Source organism: Calonectris borealis, chromosome 2, assembly GCF_964195595.1.
Source record: "Calonectris borealis chromosome 2, bCalBor7.hap1.2, whole genome shotgun sequence".
Taxonomy (NCBI): domain Eukaryota; kingdom Metazoa; phylum Chordata; class Aves; order Procellariiformes; family Procellariidae; genus Calonectris; species Calonectris borealis.
In genome coordinates, this window is record NC_134313.1 from 5215983 (window position 1) to 5235210 (window position 19228).

The 19228-nt window shown below is 37.8% G+C and overlaps 1 protein-coding gene across 7 annotated transcripts in view; it reads left to right on the plus strand.

Moving 5' to 3' along the window:
- PTK2 (protein tyrosine kinase 2) overlaps positions 1-19228 on the plus strand; it is a 229416-nt gene that overhangs the window by 189672 nt on the left and 20516 nt on the right. For 6 of the 7 annotated variants that reach the window (XM_075141090.1, XM_075141088.1, XM_075141084.1 and 3 more), the window contains 7 exons: positions 693-793; positions 2045-2134; positions 3470-3674; positions 10286-10397; positions 13260-13346; positions 14567-14704; positions 16318-16449. In XM_075141090.1, coding sequence (XP_074997191.1) covers positions 693-793; positions 2045-2134; positions 3470-3674; positions 10286-10397; positions 13260-13346; positions 14567-14704; positions 16318-16449 — 865 coding nt within the window. Of the gene's footprint in view, positions 1-692; positions 794-2044; positions 2135-3469; positions 3675-8879; positions 9634-10285; positions 10398-13259; positions 13347-14566; positions 14705-16317; positions 16450-19228 lie in introns of those variants that run through there. The other variant, XM_075141091.1, reaches the window with a different exon arrangement.

Below are 19228 nucleotides of genomic sequence, written 5' to 3' on the forward strand. Positions count from 1 at the left end.
ACTTGAATTTTGGCCAAGTAGCTGTTTATTTTAACTCTAACAATAAAATTTCAAAATACAACTTATTCATACTGTACTGAAATGTGAAAAAGTAGCACTGCTTAGTTTGCTGTATTTACTTCACTGCTCAAAGCTAAACCTGTCAATACTTAGCCAAGTTTGCTGAAATCCAGAATCAACAGACACATAAGGCGGGTTGTCTCACCTGGGAAACTCCAAGAGGAAAATGCCCAAGTCTTTTCATAATCCCTGTGGCATCACTAAAAACTGAGCTCCTTTTTAGGAAGCCTCTCACAGGACTGAGATCTTAAACTATTTCCTTACCTTTGCAGGGTCAGGAGGTAGATTTTCTTCTTTCCATCAATTCTAATTGCCAAAAATTGTTAGCCTGTGATATTTAAATAGCTGAAGAATAAAACCTTTTCCTCTTGACATTGATGGTTATACTTTCGGACGACAGCTATTACTCGTAAGGATCAAATGTAATGCAGCATTTCTGCAAGCTTCTCAGTATCAGTAGACAAATATGTAGTCATTTTTTCTGTACATGCACACCCAAACCATTACTAGAAAAATAATTCAGTCCTCTCAAAGGCGTTTGATACTTCTGGGTTTTAATAATTTTTTTCAAATGATATTTCACCACTTAACGTTTTTAAATTACTAGAAATAATGTCTCCTCTGTTTGGCAGGGATATAGCTGCTAGAAATGTGCTTGTATCTGCCACTGACTGTGTGAAATTAGGTGACTTTGGTTTATCCCGATACATGGAAGACAGTACTTACTATAAAGGTAAGTTGACACTCTGCATCCTTCTTGCAGGCCAGTTAGAACACAATTGCTTCTCACAACATTGAGTTTGTTGTCAAAAAAATTAACCAGATTTTCTTGGTTGTATTTGTATAAAAAGGCAAGCTATTTGACAATTTAATAGGTGGCAGTAAATTCCTACATGTATGCTAAAGAAAAATAATCACAAGGTCTGATTTTAATTGCAAAAAGTAGGAAATTCATGTGTAGGTAAAATTCCACTTTTTAGGACAAGCTTATAGTGCTTTCTTCATGATTTTTAGAAGATTATCTGCATTTGAGGGTTGTTTGAGATAATATTCATATTTATGGCATAATATAGGTAGCCTACAGTGAGTTCAAGGTTACCTACAGATAAATTTTGAGTTTGTGCTGTCATTGTATGCTGCATATTTCAGATGCCACTGGACTAGGGATGTTCAGTACAAAAAAGTCTTTGAAGCCTACTTTTTCCCCCATTTTGGATGGAATACTGATCTTAAGTCACTCCAGCAGCTGTGAGATGTCCTGCAGTGCCTGACAGATGGGAAATACAGCAGGAGAATAGAGATTGCATGTAGGGTACCAAACAGTAGCATTTTAAATCTGGTGTATATTATGAAACCATATATTCATAAATCTAATCTTCAATATATTTCTAGTTTCAGTCATATGTTTTAAAAAATCCTTTATCTGTCCCCTTACACTCCATTATGTTTCCTCGTTTCATTTGTCTCCTATCACTGTGAGCTACATATCGTTGTTTTAATTGCTGAGAGGCGGAATACTTTTGACATGATCATTTCTTGTTGTGCTTTTGGGGTTTGTTGTTGGGGGCTTTATTGGGAGGTTTGGGGGATTATTTTTTTGTTGGTTCTGTTTTATGTAAGGCCAAACAACCTACCCTTTTTTTGTGAATCATTTAAAAACACCTACTCCCTTGCTGAGATTTTGTGACAGTTTCAGATTTGGTGCCAGTACCTTCTTAACTGCAGTAGTTGCATCTTGAAATAAGAATTAACTTAAAGGAGCTCAATCAGTCTGAATATTTAGGCAAAGTGCTGCTCTTCTCTCTACATAGAGGACTACCGGCAGAACTGGTCAGACAGTGCAGAAATCTCTTGTACAAAATTTGATAGTTGAAGTGCTTCACTGGAGACGGGTTTTGCCTATGAATTATTTCACTGAGAACAAAATCTATGTTTGAGCTCACTAGTAGGAATAAAAGCCTGCCTTGTCTTGCCTTCCCTGTAGCTTCCAAAGGAAAATTACCTATCAAATGGATGGCTCCAGAGTCAATCAACTTCCGACGGTTTACCTCAGCTAGTGATGTGTGGATGTTTGGTAAGTGAATACCAAATGGTGGGGTTTCTTAAGTGTTCTGCTGGAGAAGTTCAGTTTCATTTTAACTACTGTAAATGAATAATTTCCCGATATTTGGCACTGTTTTTATCGTACTTTCTGAAAATATGATTCTTTCTAGCACATTTTCCATCTCTGTATTTTTCTTTCCTTTTTCTACTCTGTGAGCCTAAAGTTTCATGTGCCTTTTCGCCCCAAGTAAGAAGCTGACAGAAATGAAGGTGCAAGGAAATTAGGTCATAGTCGTAATGGAGATGATTTTTTTACTGTTGTTTTTCCCTCTGATTTCTTTTTGTTACACCATTGTTATTTGCTGTTTCTATTTTGTATTTTCACTTTTTCTTTTATGGTCATATGCCTGCTGCCTTGCTTAATGCATAGATCAGCCTACATGATGTCCTGTTTCCAGATCTTTAATGCTAAATTCCCACTTAATTTGTATTTCATAGTGCCTGCTAGCTTACAAAATATGACCAGAAGCTGAGTAAAAGTGAGGGTAAATGGGAATATCCTGAAACCTTGATCTTTTTTTCCTAAATATGCAAGTTTTTATATGAATCTGATCACCTGTGCTCAAACTGGTCCAAACTGCTGGTCTGGACAGACAGAGCATAGGCTGCGTAAAGGAACAAAAATGATGAAACTTGAAATAAGAGCAGAACAAGTCAAAATAAAATTTACGAAATAAAATTTGAATGTTTTTAAGTGGAAGGTATGTGAATTTTAGCAGGTTTATGATAGTTTGAAGAAAACTCTAGCACAGTCAGAGTTAGAAAAATGAAGTCTATGGAATATTCTGGCCAATCCTAAACTGACAGACCATTTTTCCCTTTGTGCTTTTAACATAGTTTCAACAGAAACTGGTTTATTGCATAGTTTCAGCACAAAAAGTTTGGATCAATGCCAGTGTTAAAACACCCTCAAAGTGAAAATACGCTCTACATGTCGAAACAAGCCAGTTGGAACTAGTCAAAGGGAAAAGCAAACACAGCTCATTCTACCTCATAAAAAAGTAGATTTGAATATGAGCAACCATCCTGATTTACAATAGGTAAAAAGTAGCTAAATGTGAAGCCAGGCTGCTGTGAGCCAGCTGTGGGTCATGCTTCCTCATAAATAGTTCAGGTTGATACTGTGCGTAATCCCACTGCACATCACTCCTCTCTGCTGCCAGCTGGTAAGTCAAAACTGATTCCCGAGCTATACATTTCAGAAGAAATTGCATTGTTTGGCTGTAAAAAATTGGGGTTTGTTTCTTTTTTAACAGGTTTTGTTGTTTGCTGACACTGGGGAAATTTTTTTGTGTGTGTTTCTCAGGTGTGTGTATGTGGGAGATCCTAATGCATGGGGTAAAGCCCTTCCAGGGAGTGAAGAACAATGATGTGATTGGGCGAATTGAGAACGGTGAGCGGCTCCCAATGCCTCCAAACTGCCCTCCTACCCTCTACAGCCTTATGACCAAGTGCTGGGCATACGACCCTAGTAGACGACCCAGGTTTACTGAACTTAAAGCACAACTCAGGTAGGGTTATACTTCTGAAAGGTCGTTTCCTTGTTCAGAAATATTTATTTTCACTGTATCTTCTGTTACAGTATTTTCTTTCCATGGAAAATGCAAGACATAGGGTATTAAGTTTAATCTTCAGAAGGCCAGGTTGTTGGTACTCTTTTGGAAGTCTGGACCTTATCTGTTGGAGAAAATTAGACTAGGCAATGAATTCAAATAACTGGAAATATGAACCACCTTTCTCTCCCAAGAAAAACTTCAGATTTTACTAGCAATTTGTTTGTAAGTTTAGCTATGTATGTTACAATCCTTGGGGAGGGGGGTAGAAAGAATTTAGAGTGATTACTTAGTCAAACATGCAGTGTAAAGTTTTGGGGTAGAAATGTATCCTTTCTTAAATAAATGAACCATCAGGTGAGTGCTGTTGAAAGTTATTTTCATAACATATGCAGCACACTAGTTGCCCTGTGGCAGCTGTGTCTGCGCAATTGCAGAGCCTGCAATAAATGCAGAGTCATTAACTAGAAATTCCTTTGGCCTTTGTAAACCAAGATATAGACTACCTTATGTTTATCTTGGAATAAATGTGAGCACACACTTTTGAGACCCGTCTAAATTCACACCCTAGTTTATTCTGCAATAATTTATTCCAGTGTCCATATCTCCATTTCACCAGCCACGAAATGGGAGTGATATTTAAACTTTGAAACATCAATGAGATATTGTGTAGACAAATTTGATATTTGTGACCACCTTTGGGATTTTTGAGTGCTCAGTATTTATTTTGCCTGAGTCAATATAAGCTTCAAACAATATGTAGGTATTGTACTCTTGGATTGTTGTAATTCGTTGCCAAATTCTTCCATTTTATCTTGTTTCAAAGTTGTGCTTTGTAGCGTGTTTCATTTTCATGGTATCATTTTGTGGTGTCACTGGATGTTCATGGTACGAGATAGTTCATAGGTGGTTAAAAAAAGGGACAATTTTAATACAATTATGATGCTGTTTCAGAGTTGCTGTATGGATACCTTAGCTACCTTTAAGTTTTTTCCTGTTTCTTAAAATGTCATATGGTTCTGCCATCTGTTACTCTGGGAGCTCCTATGTAGACTAATAATTTACATAGCTAGAGGAAAATGTAGCCCTTCTCACAAAGAACTTGTGCTATTGACTTTGTGGAGTTAACTGCAAAGGAAGGAATGGTATAACTTGGTAGGGATTGCAAGAAAAAGATATGACACGTTTGTGTGATTTGAGTAATAGATAGAAATTGGCAATTCACTTGCTTTTTCTTTTTTTTTTGCTCTGGAAGAATAGAATTCTTTTTAATTTGCAGTCAGATTGTACTGATAACTTACAGCTGACTGGCACAGAGGAGAATGAAGCCCTAGAAACATGTGACTAGGAAGAAGGCTATAGTGTGTAAACCCAGGCAAGGGAGAGTATCTCACCAGTAAGGGAAGACGGATGAGTAAATCCAGAGTAAAAGTAATTGTGTTTAGGAGGTGGAAAAAATGTAGGCTGTACTCAGAGAGAGAGTGAACAGCAGCATCACTTGTAACAGCATGAGTCTGGAGGGGGAGAGGGGAAAAAAGTGAAAGACATGGTATTTATCTGGTACCACCAGATAAATGGGATAGACCAGAGCCCAAGAGCCTGGCTCTCCTCAGAAATGCACAGCCAAAGAGCGAGAACCAAAAGTCATGACATGCAGCCAGGCAAATTCTCGTTAGTTACAAATCAAAATGTTTCCCAGTGTGCATGGGTAAGCTCTGAAACAGGTCACCCAGAATGACTCTGGAATTTCCATACGGGAGACTTTCAAACCTCGACTGGAAAAGACTCCGAGGAACCTGACCTCGCCGTGCGCGGAGCCCACCTTTACCACGAGATTGGACTCAAGACCTTCAGGAGTCCCTTCCAACCTAAATGATTCTCTGGTTCTAGATGAAAAATGTACGAAGGGGGGTGGCTTTTTGCTCCTCTAGTCATGCTAGGAGATTTGAAGCACTGTTTAGAGGACAAGCTCTCTCGTGGGGCCACAGCAACCCTAAAATCCAGTTTTTACTCTCTTCTCACCAAAGCAGAGAGTTTGCTGCTGCTCCAAACTGATGACCTGTATCTCCTAGAAGTTAGGCAGCATGGTTGTCCTTAGGGCTTCTTTGTGCTGCTCACAGACAGAATTAGCCTCTGGTTGGAGAGGCTGCCAATTCCCTTACGATGAGGCAATCTCAGGCAGCTAGAAAAGATTGTGTTTCAAAACTCAAATTCCCATGAACTTGCAAAAACAAGCCATTTCCCTGGTGGCCTTTTCTGTGTGGTGTTGCTACTGCTCGTTCTGGATCCTATCCAGGGTAGTCTTTTCAAGCTGAGAGCAGACTAGTTTGCTTGAAGCCAGTGATACAGCATTGCAACACTCTCTGTTTTAATGAGGAAAAGTCCATGGCTTTGGGAAAAAACTTCTTTTCTGCATCTGAAATAGCACTTCATGGGTTCTCTGTTTGTTATTTGATGCTTTTCCTATTTCATAGTAAAATCTGCTTTGCACAAACTTTATTTGCAGCTGCTTGTGTAATGCGAAGATGCGAATGTAGAATTTATATAGGGTTATTAAGGTAGTAATAAGGCCTGTCCAAAGCGGATAGGGATGAGTTAGTCTTCACAGCAAACACAGAAACAAATGGGTGGATTGTGGATTTTGAAATTTAATTCCTCCTCGCATCCTAGGTCTCTTTTTCAATTTTGGGGGGTGGTAAAAGTGAGAATAAATCAGGAAAGTGAGGCGCTACCACTCTGCTACTCCTGTGATTCTGTCACTGACTGGGCCAGAATTAGAATCTGTGGTATTTTAATCAGGAGACATGTGTTGCCTTGCTGATTTTGCGTGGAAGAGATTTTTAGTCTTGCACTACATGGTAAATAACATAAGAGGCCCTTTGCAAAGTGTTTAATGTATCCAAATCATGCAATATCACTTTTACAGCATTTCTCCTCAGAATGACTCCTAGCCACTTACTAGAACCATATACTTAGTATACTATATTTGTACACTCACTAAACCATAGACTATCTCATACATGCGTGTATTATAAAATTTAATTTATACTTTGCTATGTTCAATATGCTGCAGGTGTGTATTGCTAAGGTAGCACCAGTATACTCACAGGCTTTCTTACAAATCAGCTCCCAGGCTTGTGCTTGCGAGTTGTGGTGCCCTGAGTGTCCCTTTGGTTGATAATGCTTTTAAAACTGGGGTTTTTTGCATTGGAGGTTAAGTTGGATTTTAATTTTGAGCTTTCAAATTAATGTAATTGCATGACATTTTCACTACGTCTTTGAATGAATTTCATATAAAGTACCTATTGCTAACGCTTTCTCTCTACTAAAAATAGCAAAATAAAGAGCAGTTGTATCCCTGCTGTGGTAAGAATGTGAGTCCGGTCCTCTGTTGGTCACTGATGAAGAAGCATGTGTTTTAACAGAGTGGATGATTCCACTAGTATCCCAGCGCTGCAGGTCACATATTAAATACAGCTCTAAAAAGAATGCAAAAAAAAAAAAAAGAAAGCAAGAAAAAAGACTTATTCATGCTTTTAGTCTGTTTTTATGACAACAGTAAGATAATTAACTGATGAGAACCAGACTTGAGCCTTTTTGTGAATGCATTTGATGTAGGTCTTGAGATGTTGCTTGTAAATAAAAGAAACAAAACTGCTAAGAGTGAGGGTAGTCTGTCCTCTCCTTTCATGGCATCCTGCTAAAAAAATATTTTAGCACATACCTGAAATACATGATGGAGGTTGCAAAATGCTTGTTAGCCTTTTGGTTTTTGACAGTGATCATTAGGAACAATCTCCATATGAAAGTGCTTTTAAATTAGGACAATATGAGAAAATCGTTCGTCTGCATCCAGCATTGCATTTCTGATGGCTGGAGACCACAGAGAGAGAAAAAAAGAAGCTGCTTGTTCAGGGTCAGCACTTACTGTTGGTTCCCGCAGCACTATAGCAGCAAACGCTGGTATTGCTGTGCCTTTTGAAATGTAAGAATACATTTTAGTATTTCAGATACACTGAAGCTCCCAGTAAATGTTTCCTTTTCAATGTCACAGGCCAATTTCAGTAAAAAGATTCTTTGTAAATGAAATAAGTTTATCAATTATGCAAACATTTAATAGTTGAGATTTTTCATCAGACTTAACCTAGCCAAGAGGATGAGTTAAGTTTGTCTGTACTACCTCAAAATTTGCTAGGGAAATCATATGAATAGAAGTACTTCTCTGCTTGCTCCGCTTTGCTGCTAAAAATATGTGCAGTTTGGGAAAATATGCCTAGATCTGACTTTCCTGACCTTCTGCAAATTCTAATAAACTGTTCAGAGTACTTAAGCAGCTGCACTGAGAAAAGGTCAAAAATATCTCTTGGCATGCTTTTACTCTGTCTGTGGATTGGTCTTCCCTTTGTAAAAACAAAGACGTTTCTGTGAGTCATTTATATTCTTTGTGTTTTTTCGAGTGATGCTTCTCTGAGGCATTTCTATTTTATATTCTTGTCAGCAGTACTCAAGGGCATCCAAGTACAAATTCTGCTTCAGCTGATCAGCCTTTGACCAGGCTACTTACTGGGTTGCTGGGGAAAGGACCTCCTGATGGCACAGGCGACGAAAGAGCAGGGTGGGATGAATTGAGAGTTGTAACGCAAAAATCTGAGCCTATGTTATGAAAAACAAGTCATTTCAGTAGAAATTTGTCATTTCCAGTGATATGATTGAAGTTAATGGTATTGTATTGAATACTGTGACACCACAGATAAAATGGCTTTGATAGCAAGGCAGATAGGTATTGGTGTTTCATTCCTTTTTATGGAAAACCAGAACTGTGCTGTGACAAATTATACCCATCGCCCCAGATTGTCCATAAGCCATCTCTAAATTTAATCAACTGCTTTTAGCCGACTCCTCTTCCATTCTTTTGCTCAGATTAGAGCAATTGCTGTATCAACAGCTTTGTTAAAAATCTGTATTTTATTCATGCAATGTCTGGGTGGATTTTTTTGTATTGTTTTGTTGTGGTTTTTTTAAATCTTGAGGTATTTCTTGTAAAATCATAATCATGGTTCATGGCTACATGTTCTTGTGCTACATAAAAATGCATGCTGAATATCTGAAGTGTGACCTAGCTTTAAAGCAGTGGTTTTTTGCTAGTTCTTCATGGGTTCAGGTAGGAAATATTTAATTTTCTATTATTATTCTAAAGGAAGAGAGAGGTAAAATAGAAGGATTTTCTCTTTTTAGTTCCCACCGTTGGGCTGTAGCTGTGTTTCTGTGGTAGTTATATCAGGATGACTTTTGCAAATAACTTGTCTGATTTTGTTTTTGTTGCACATTCTTGTGTTACTTCAGCAATGATGGATTGAAATTGCAGCAATACTTATAAACTTGGTTTAGCTGCAGTGAGACGAGATGACTTGTCTGCTTTTTAGAAGTGGCAGATTTTTTTTTTTGGCTGAGTAAGGAAAAGCAAACTTCTCGTCTCCAGCCAAGCAGGAATTTATTCTTGAAATATGCATTAAAGTTCCAAGATTAGAATAGATTGCTGTAGTTGATCTCATCCCCTGCATGAGTAATTCTGGGTGGTTATTTAGTAGACTGAACAGGGGATGATAAACTCAGAACCTAGCTTTGTTTCTCGAAACTTGAGTGATAAAGAAGCTGGAATAGCTCCTTTACAGGATTATCTTTACACTGGGGATATTGACATGTAAATGATCTGCCCTACTCACATCTCCAGAATGTCCATGTAGCGTGCAGCTCCAACGAATTTGCAGATCCCTATTTCAAAGCTTCATTCTGAGTATTTTTCAAATGGCAAATATCCAACATTAATAATCCACATAGCAGAACTGGGAGGAGGCTGCTGTGGGGGCAGCAGTATCACGTTGAACTTCAAACAGTCTTTTTAATAGTCAGAACAGTGGTAAGTAGCAAACTAGTTTTACTGCTGTCTTGTACTTTGTTGAAAATGTAGCCTTTTGACCTGAATGTTTAGAAGCTGAGTGAATACTGTCAGATATTGCTGTTTTGCTAAATTTGTTTGTTGAATGTGTTCCTGGTTAGGCTAAAATGTAAGAGTTGAAGACATAGTATTTAAAATGTTTTTTGACTGCTTTGTTTAAAAAAGAAAAAAAATCCCAGTAATCTGAAGCTCTGTTGAGAAGAACATTTTCAGTTTGTTTTGAACCTTTGCAGCAGTTCAGTAAAATATTTTCTTGTGAAAAATAAGTTTTCATGCAAGTAAGTGCTCGATTTATTGTCTTTGAGGATTCTTCTGTGTAATTACACATCAAAAGAACTGTTGACATGCAAAAAAAATTTTGTACAAGATCAACCACAGCTTTCTAAAAACTTGGTGCTGCTTCTGTTGTTAAAAGCATGCTGGTAATCCTACAGAAGTATTTCTTCCTGATACTGATTTTCAGAAACCTAACCAATGTAAGTAAAAGAAGTTTGTGTTTCAGTTCTCAATCACTTTGTCAAATAGTATTCATTAGTCTGAAAAATGTGGGAGCTCTGGGGAGATGTTTGTTAGACATTGAACTGGAGTTTTACTTCAATATTGTTTTTCTTAGTACAATACTGGAGGAAGAGAAGCTGCAGCAAGAAGAACGAATGAGAATGGAATCCAGGCGACAAGTCACAGTATCCTGGGACTCAGGAGGATCAGATGAAGCTCCTCCCAAGGTAGTTAAGACTGCAAATTATGTATGTTTAAAAAAAAAACAAATAAACAATTTTTATTCCATTTATTTCTTCAAAGCCTCCTTTGACGGGTTCATTCGAACAATGCCATTCTGGCCAATTTTGTCATCATCTGCCAATATTTGCCTAAAATGACCCCGCTCTACTTGAACTGTTATGAGAACTAATCCATGCTATAATATCGCACTAGTGATTTTCTGTTTCTTGTTTTTTAACTTGTAAAAGACTACCATAGTTGCAACAAAATTGTTTCCTGGCCTTTTCTTTATTCTTCTTTCTTGTAGCACTTCTATGAAACGTGAGCTTTCAGACCACCGTGAAGTTTATTTATAACACATCAGTGAGAGGATAGAAATCAGTTAATTGCATTTTCCTTATTCTGGACAGAAAATTAGGGGTTTGCTTTTAAGGACCTTATGTGTTTTAGTTTACACTTAATTTTGTTTCGTTACATGTCTGTCCTGTTTGGATGTCGCTGATGTGTTCTGCAGCTGTGGTAGTCTAACCTCACCAGTTGCTGAGCACTCTCTTCTCTTAGTAACTTGTCTGCTTCCTATCCGAGTTATTTTGCACTTTGAAGGATCGAGCCTGTGTTTTGAAGAATTTCATTTTGTACAGTCACCATTGTAATGTGGAATATTATCTGCTCCTGATCAGTTTGTGATGAATTCTTATAGCTCGCTACGCTAGCTCTGGTGCTGATAATGATATCAGTAGTACTCATGTGGCACCTTCTGCTGCACACATCCCCCAACAGTCATAGGAAGGCAACTTACTTTTATTTTGTTTAGTTTCCCCATGCCCAGGTTGTTTATTTTGTTTAGTTTCCCCATGCCCAGGTTGTAGATTTCCGAGCTTGGTTCGGCATTTTGATAGCTTTATGGCAACCAAGAAATATGGGCAGTGGAATTGTTGCTTTCATTTCAGAGTTAAAAACAGCAAACAATCCATCAACCTGTTTAGTCATACGAGATTAACTAGCAGGATTTGGTGTATATATAAACAGACGATGTTCCAAGTTACAGAAGCAGATAAACTGCATAAATTGGAATATGCTACTTAATTGTTACAGCCTTGTTTGAAGAATTTGTTTAGTCTTGAAGCTTTGGGGCTAATCCAGATAGAATAAATACCTTTTACTATTAGAAATGATCACCGTTAGAGCCTTGGGTGTGATGTATAAACTGAAACACTTGACAAAAGAGGTGTTAAGATTGAAATTAATTCAACCACTGCGTATCTTTTTTGAGGGGGTCAATACGTCCTCACTGTATATGTGATGCAGTTGTTGGTTAGGTTTTTTATACAGTCTTTTTGTGTAAAATATGTGTAAAATAGACTAATGACATTTGAATTAGTTGAATTTCATAGATATGGGATTTTAAGTATCTCTTGTTATCTAATTCTCTAATGATGACAACTGATTTTTTTCTTCCAACAATTCATTATGCGAGTTTCAGGTCTTTGTAGGGCTTAAACTGCATTTTATTTATAGCCTTAAATTTCTACACGTTCTTAAATAATACACAGATATCACAATTTGTACTATGAAGTTACTTGTATCTCACAGTGATTTCAGTTAGAAACGTAAGACAAAAAAGATCCTAGTTCAGAATGATAATAACATTTTTCATAAAGTGATGATAAAATTCTGCAATCTCAAAGTAATGTGGTGGTCACCTTTAACTGCCAGAAGGACTGGAGGAGCCCGTTTGCAGAATTATGAGGTTTGGGGTTTGTTTTCCCCTCTTGGGTTAATTTTTCTCCTCCTGAAACACCCAGCAGCACTGCTTCTCATTAAAAAAAAAAAACTAAATATACTTTTGGAGGTTAATATCAAACAAATAACAGAACACTTCTGCTTGGAAGATAAAAGTGTGTTGTTCTGAGCAACATTTTCCAAAATTACTTATTTCAGTAGTGTGAAATTTCTATACCTATTCTAGCAAAAGGATGATCTGTTCAATGTGTGCAGAAAACCAGGCTCCTTTTCATGCAGTTTTTTGTAATAGTACTGTCCGAATTTCTGGTGACTTTTCTGATGTATTCCTGTGATTATACATCTTGTTTGTTTATGTGTAAAGTATTGTCCTTCTCCTGAAGGGGTAAAGCAAGGTAGTCAGATAGAGGCTCTTGATAGCTGTTCTTTAGCTGTCCTTTCTAATAGGACCTAGTTCTGTCTTGTTTTTTTCTTGGCTGGGAATGGGTTGCAAACAAAGCATGGATAATGAAGCGACCATGGAGTTCAGAATATGATCAAAAGCACCTTCCATGTTGAGGCAGTTAGTTACACAGAAGTTAATTATCAGAACTAACTTTAGTCCTCATAATAACACATGGAAATATTCATGCTAAACAAACCAATTTGATTTGTGTTCCAACTGAAGCAAAAGAATTTACTTTTGGGAACAGTCACAAAAGCAACAAATTAATAGCAAAACTTTATGTACTGCACGTTGTGAACTTAGAAACAATGCTATATTTGCACCTGGAAACTTGATTTAAGAATTATGTTCTTAGTTGATGTCTTCTCTAGAGTTAAACAGCACAGAGCAGGTAATTTAGTGCAAGCAATTAAATATGCACAAAGAATTCACAGAGAAAACATTATTTATTGACATACCTAGCAAACAATTCAGCTGCTTCCATTTCCAAGCAAAAATGGAGGAAAACTTGATTTTAATTGTTTAAAAAAAGTTAGTCATTTTAGAATATTTATTTCAGGGGTTTTTTTGAGCTTGCATTTGTGGTGCACTGCCTGTAAATGTTTGTCTCACCGAAGAGTAATTTTCTGGTTATAGTTTTCTGTTTCTAAACACACTAAAAATTCCTTTGTATTTACAGCCCAGTAGGCCTGGTTACCCCAGTCCGAGATCCAGTGAAGGGTTTTATCCAAGTCCACAGCATATGGTACAGCCAAATCATTACCAGGTATTACATTTAACACTGTGCATGCATTTTTCCAAATGTGGGGTTTATAACTCAGTTGCAGCTGGTGGGATTATTTCACTTTTTACGTGGTTTATTTTCATTCAGTTCTGTTAAATTGTGTTTGTTTTACATCAGAACAAACCCCGAACTGAACCTGGTAGGTTTACTCCCAATGGCAAATATTTTCATATCTGATACGGTGCTCAGATTCCTAAAACTACAGTGAAACACATCAGACATTTTCATATTTATTGAAGGAATGTGGTGTTCATGTTAACATTTGTGCTAAGCTATAAAATTACTTGCCTTATAAATGGCATTAACTGATGGACTTACGTTGGGCTTATTGATACTCTGCTCCCTGATGATTCTCAAAACATTTTTATTTTCTGTTGGCTGATGGCTACCTGTAGATCTACCACATCGTATACTCACAGGTTTTGCTTTTCTTCCTAACACTGCTGAAGAAATTTAAAACAAAGTTTGTCATGAACGTACTTTAAGCATTCTTGGGTGTTCAAACCTACAGCCATATACAGCAGTCTCGGTCGAGATTTTTTTTTCCATGGAGAGGGGGAGGTTTTCATTGTTTTAATGAGTACTTAAGACTCATTAAAACTACTTTGGTTTTCCTGTGGAGAAGTTCTCAGGCTGCACAGCTAAGCACACTAATTACATGCTGTCACTCAAGACTTAAGCTTGTAACGTACACTAGGGGGTACTTTTTTATATGGCTCTGTAGGGTGATGTGTGCAGGCTCCTGTTAACTTGAATATGAGCTCTGCATGTGTAGCTCTTACAAATGTGTCAATAAGTTTATTTTTGTTTATCAGAAGACTTTGATCTTCTTGGCTGCAGAGGTTAAAACGTACTTTCTAATGCTGCTGTTTCGATAAGCATCCTCAAATAGTTATAGTTGTCCTCAAAAGTTATATTTCTGTATTTCTATATAGTTATAGTTATCCTGAAGTAGTTATTGTTATGTTATGACAGGCATCCTCAAAGACTTAAAAAAGAGTTTTTGTGTCATATTTTGGCTTGGCTTCCTTCTTCTGATGTTGCTTCCCCTCCTCCTCCTCCCTCTCAGTGACTGAATTGAGTCATTTCTGCGTGCTCATATTTGCTTCCTTGGGGAGCGGAAGCGATTAATTATGGGGAAGCATAGGTCTTATTAATTCAACTCTTTTTTTCTTTTTTCCTTTTTTTTTTTCCCCCTAAAGGTGTCTGGCTACCCTGGTTCTCATGGGATACCAGCCATGGCAGGCAGCATTTATCCTGGGCAGGCTTCTCTCTTGGATCAAGCAGATTCTTGGAACCATCGGCCTCAGGAAATATCAGTGTGGCAACCAAACATGGAGGTATCATGAACTGACACATCTGTTGTTGTGCTCTGTACAGTAAATACACTTTTTTGTTACTGAGGTACATCTGGAGATTATTGTAGGAAAACTAAGTGTTTCTCTGGTATTTTTTAAATTGCTTTACTGCAGTGGGATGGGAATCATGACTGAATTCTGTTCTTTTCCTCCTATGTGAGGTTGGGCATAAGGTGTACTCTTTACACAAATTCTTGATGAAGTTACTACTATTTGTTATCTTAACTCAGTGAGTGATAGAAGATATTTTGTGTTTGTTAAAAGAAGGCTTTACTGAAACTTATTGCTGTTAATAGAGATGGGAACATTCATGTGAAAATATGTAATATCATTACTATTTAAAAATACCTCTCGTGGGAGATATCCAGCATAGCTGGAGGCTCCTCTGTAGCTCATCCAGAACAGAAAATGAAATGGTCTGCAAAACTGTTCTTGAGTTGTATTCCTGTTAGGTGCTTTTCAGCCTGTCATGATTGCACAGAGCTGCTGCAAAGAACTTCAAATTAATTCCTCCTTTAACCTTCCATCATTTTTTTTCTGTTCTCCTCCAGTATTTTATACTTTTTTCATTCCATTTTATCCTCCCACAAAGATTCACTTTGTGCAGCTTCTGTGTTAAATCCATTTCCTCTCTAACCAGTGCTCTATTCCCTGTGCCTCTGATAAATATTTAAGTGATAACTGAGGCTTACCCGTTAAATACAGGCAAGCAGATAGATGTCTAAGTCTTCAATTTGCCTCTGCTTACTCTTGGTTGATTTGGCCATACATTCTGCCATTATGACTTGCTGTCATGCTGTTGTTGTTCACACTGTATGTAGTTGAGGGTTGTAGTCCCAAGTAGTTCAACATCCCTGTAGATTATTGACTGCAGAAACAATGTAGTCTAACTATGTCGTACTTGAATAAAGTGTTGGTGGAAGGACATGAATGCTTTAAAAGTGTTTATAATAACAAATTATAGCCAAGTTTTCACAAAAGCTTGGGAAGTTGGTTACCTAAAAACAATCTTAGTGAAGTTTGTTACCAAACTCCCCTTGGCTTCTCTAAGAATACTAATTTATACACTACTTGCTAATGATTTCCAGAGAGCATTGGGATATGGTATATTCAGTATTGTAAGCTTAAGACATGCATAAAAACTTACTCAAAAATCATTAAAAATGTTTTTGTGACATGCTTTGCAAGTGTCAGCTAAAACTGAAAAGCGTGTTTGTTTGGAGTGAAAAATCTTGCAGCTTTTAACAGCTGGATAGTTACATTATTGCTCAAGACCGAGAAGATGAAATTGATAAATCTGGTTTTGTTGTCCAACTTAAATGAAGTGCAATATATGAAGTGACAACGTTACTGAAAAACAGAACAGAATTTTTCAGATCTTTTTGGTTCCAGTGATTATGAGCAAGGCAAATAAAATGTTTCTAGTTGGAAGGAGTTTCTTCTGATGGTCTGCTTCAGGAGTCGAAGGAACTCTGCTTGACTGCTGTTGTGCATTTGGGCTTTTAAAAATCTATTCTTTTATCATCTCTAAGTTTTTGTAGCTGTTTATACAAATTTTAAGTTGTGAGACTGAATAAACTTACTCTGTTTTGTAGGATTCAGGCACTTTGGACATACGAGGAATGGGCCAGGTTCTACCCACACATCTCATGGAGGAGAGATTGATACGACAACAACAGGAGATGGAAGAAGATCAGCGCTGGCTTGAAAAAGAGGAACGATTCCTGGTAATGCTTTGTTTCATAGTGCTTCTAAATTCATTATGATTTTTCTTTTTTTATTGCAGCTTGCTAAAACTGATCACTTCTGTGAAATGAGTGTGTTTAATGAACATAGGAGTCACTACCAAAATGTAGGTTGGAAATCGTTTTTAAATTAAGTGTTCGGCTTGTAAGTGAGTCCTCTGTTACAAATACGTTGAACAGCTGGGTTTTTTAGTCACTCTCACTTTATCCAGTTGAGTATTTGTGTGTGGGAAGTTGTGGGTATAATTCTGTGCCAATCTGGAGATTGCCTGTTTGTTCTTAAGGAGATAAATCTGTGCATACGCTACCCTTAAAAAAGGGATAACCATCAGCCATCTAACAACCGTGACTATAGTAAGTGTAAGCACTCTTGCACTGGAGGAATAATGAGACACATTAGTGTGAAGAAATAATTTAAGAGAGAGCTCTGTGAGGTGGGGAAAAAGCTCTGAACGTGACCAGGAGGAGAAAGAAGAGATGCATTGGTAGTGGATCTTCTGTTCCTGTTTCTCTGCAGTTCTGTGTTTTCTTGTTGTCAGTGCCACTGGTGTAGGTATTTTAGTTCAGCTCTGGCTTCCCAGTTGTCAAAATTCATGTTCTGTGTTAAAATTCTTCTACTCGAGACTGATGGCTACAGATGCAGCAGAAGATGGTAGTAGCACATTACTCTGTATAGGCTCATGCTGGGGACCCTATGGGTGCGCGAGCCTCACTTGACAGGTGGATAATTTACGGTGGTGTGGTATGGGTTGTGACAAACATTAGTCGCATGTTTAGTCTTAAGAAGTGTATTTCAAGGAATGTTTCTGTTTGGAAGCCTTTTATGTTGTACATAGTTACAAAACACGCCTGTATAAATGCAGGTGCCATAGGTTTGTTGCGGGAGGTTAAGTTTGAATAAATATGTTCTCTCTTTAAAGCAGATGATGATAATGGTCTATGGTTTCTGTAAGAGTTCTCTGCACTGCCTAGAGCTGGTCTCCAGGAAAATCTTAGGTGTATAGATGAATATTTTTATTTTAGACACCAAAGTTGCTGGTCGTCGTCGTCTTGCAGAACTTAAACAGTCTTTTAGGGATCTTGAAACCAGGACATTATGTTTCTTGAAAATAAGAATTTAGGCTTTATTCTACAGCAAGCCAGTGGGCGGGAATGGAGAGCAGCTCTTGTATGTAGACGATGTTACCAAGACCTTATTCCTTGCCAATTGAATTGTCTTAGTCTCTCAAGGGTTTAATTATGTATGGCATTCAGAACTGTTCAGAACAGCTGACGGCTGTGAAGTCAACCAAGGTAGGATAAATCTCTGCTAGCTCTTGAGAGCTACTGATAGATGCCCCCATGTCCAGTACATGTTCTAGCCAAGATCTAGATTGTGCCAGAGTTAAGATGTTACTTTTGATTAAAGGATGTTGAATTTTGCTTTTGGCTGGTTTCCTTGTAAGTGCACTTGGGAATTTGCAGTTTTCCATTGAATGACTGTAAAGAAACCACTGTACCCAGATTGCTTTGTCCAGTTTATTAGGAGCTGAAGAGAGGGAGGGGAAAGGAAAATTTCTTCCCTAATTTAGGCATTAGCTTTTCCAGTCTTGAGTGGCACCAGTTGCTTGTGACTTTCACAAGCCCAGGAGGTCAGATTGATCCATTGTGGGTTAAAACTTTCAAGATGGTCAAGAACTTTTTGAGGAATTAATGTATTTACTGAGAATGAGGCATTGTGATTTCAGGTGGTGACACTAGATGGTGTGGGAACTTTCTGCAGAAAACTTTCTGAACTTTCTGACCTTTTCTGCAGAATAGATGACAATTACTTGTAGTGTTTGTTATTCTGCTTTGATTCAGCCTCTGGACCATTAGGCTGTTTACTGTCCCCTAAATTGCTGTTTGAGGAGGGACTTTTTGATTTTTCTTTTGATCTGTAATACAATCTTAGCATACATTTGGAAAAAAAATACTGCATTTTCATTATGTGTTTTTATTGCAAGGAGACACCATCTCTATTGCCACCCCCTACTCAAAGGAGAACTAGCACTGATGAACTTGTGAGCAGCTATACAGCTCTGCAGCTTTGCCAGAGCTGGATTTGGTTGATGTAAACCCTTAGTGGGTTAAAAAGGCAAAAAACAGAAAAAGTTTGGGTGGAAGTAAGCATGAACTTAAATGGCCAAAATGAGGAACTGGAATCCATAAGAGACTTCAGTTCTTTTTCTTTCTGCATTAACATTTTGACCATACAGACTTTGGGGTTTATAGTTGCATGCCTGTTACAGATTTATACTCTGTGTCAAAAGCTAAACAAACTAATGATAGCCACAGGGTGTACTGGAACCCATAGCAGGATGTATGTCAGAGGACTCTTCAGTTTATAGATTGGTGTTTCTTGAAATGTGGTTTTCTAGGTTTAGCCCTGAAGAAGTCAAGATGGTAGAAAAGTCACTGTGGGGAGTCACTCTTGGAGGCCTTGCAGATCTCCTTGCAGATATCCACAATTCATACATGAGGGTCCAAACACAGGTCCAGTGTAGAAATAATCCATATATTACATGCACACACTTCTTGCCCCATGTCCTCTAGTGAGTGACTAGTGATATTTCTGCTCCTGGGAGAAGGGCCTTCCCTAATTTCACTCCAGGTGATTTAGGGGGGAGAGGCAACTTTTTTTTTCCCCTCAAAATTGATGTCATGTCTCTTACTTGCTTTGAGACGCCTTTCTGCACTAACCTTTAGATTTTGATAAAATTCTTTTGCTGAAGTGTAGCTC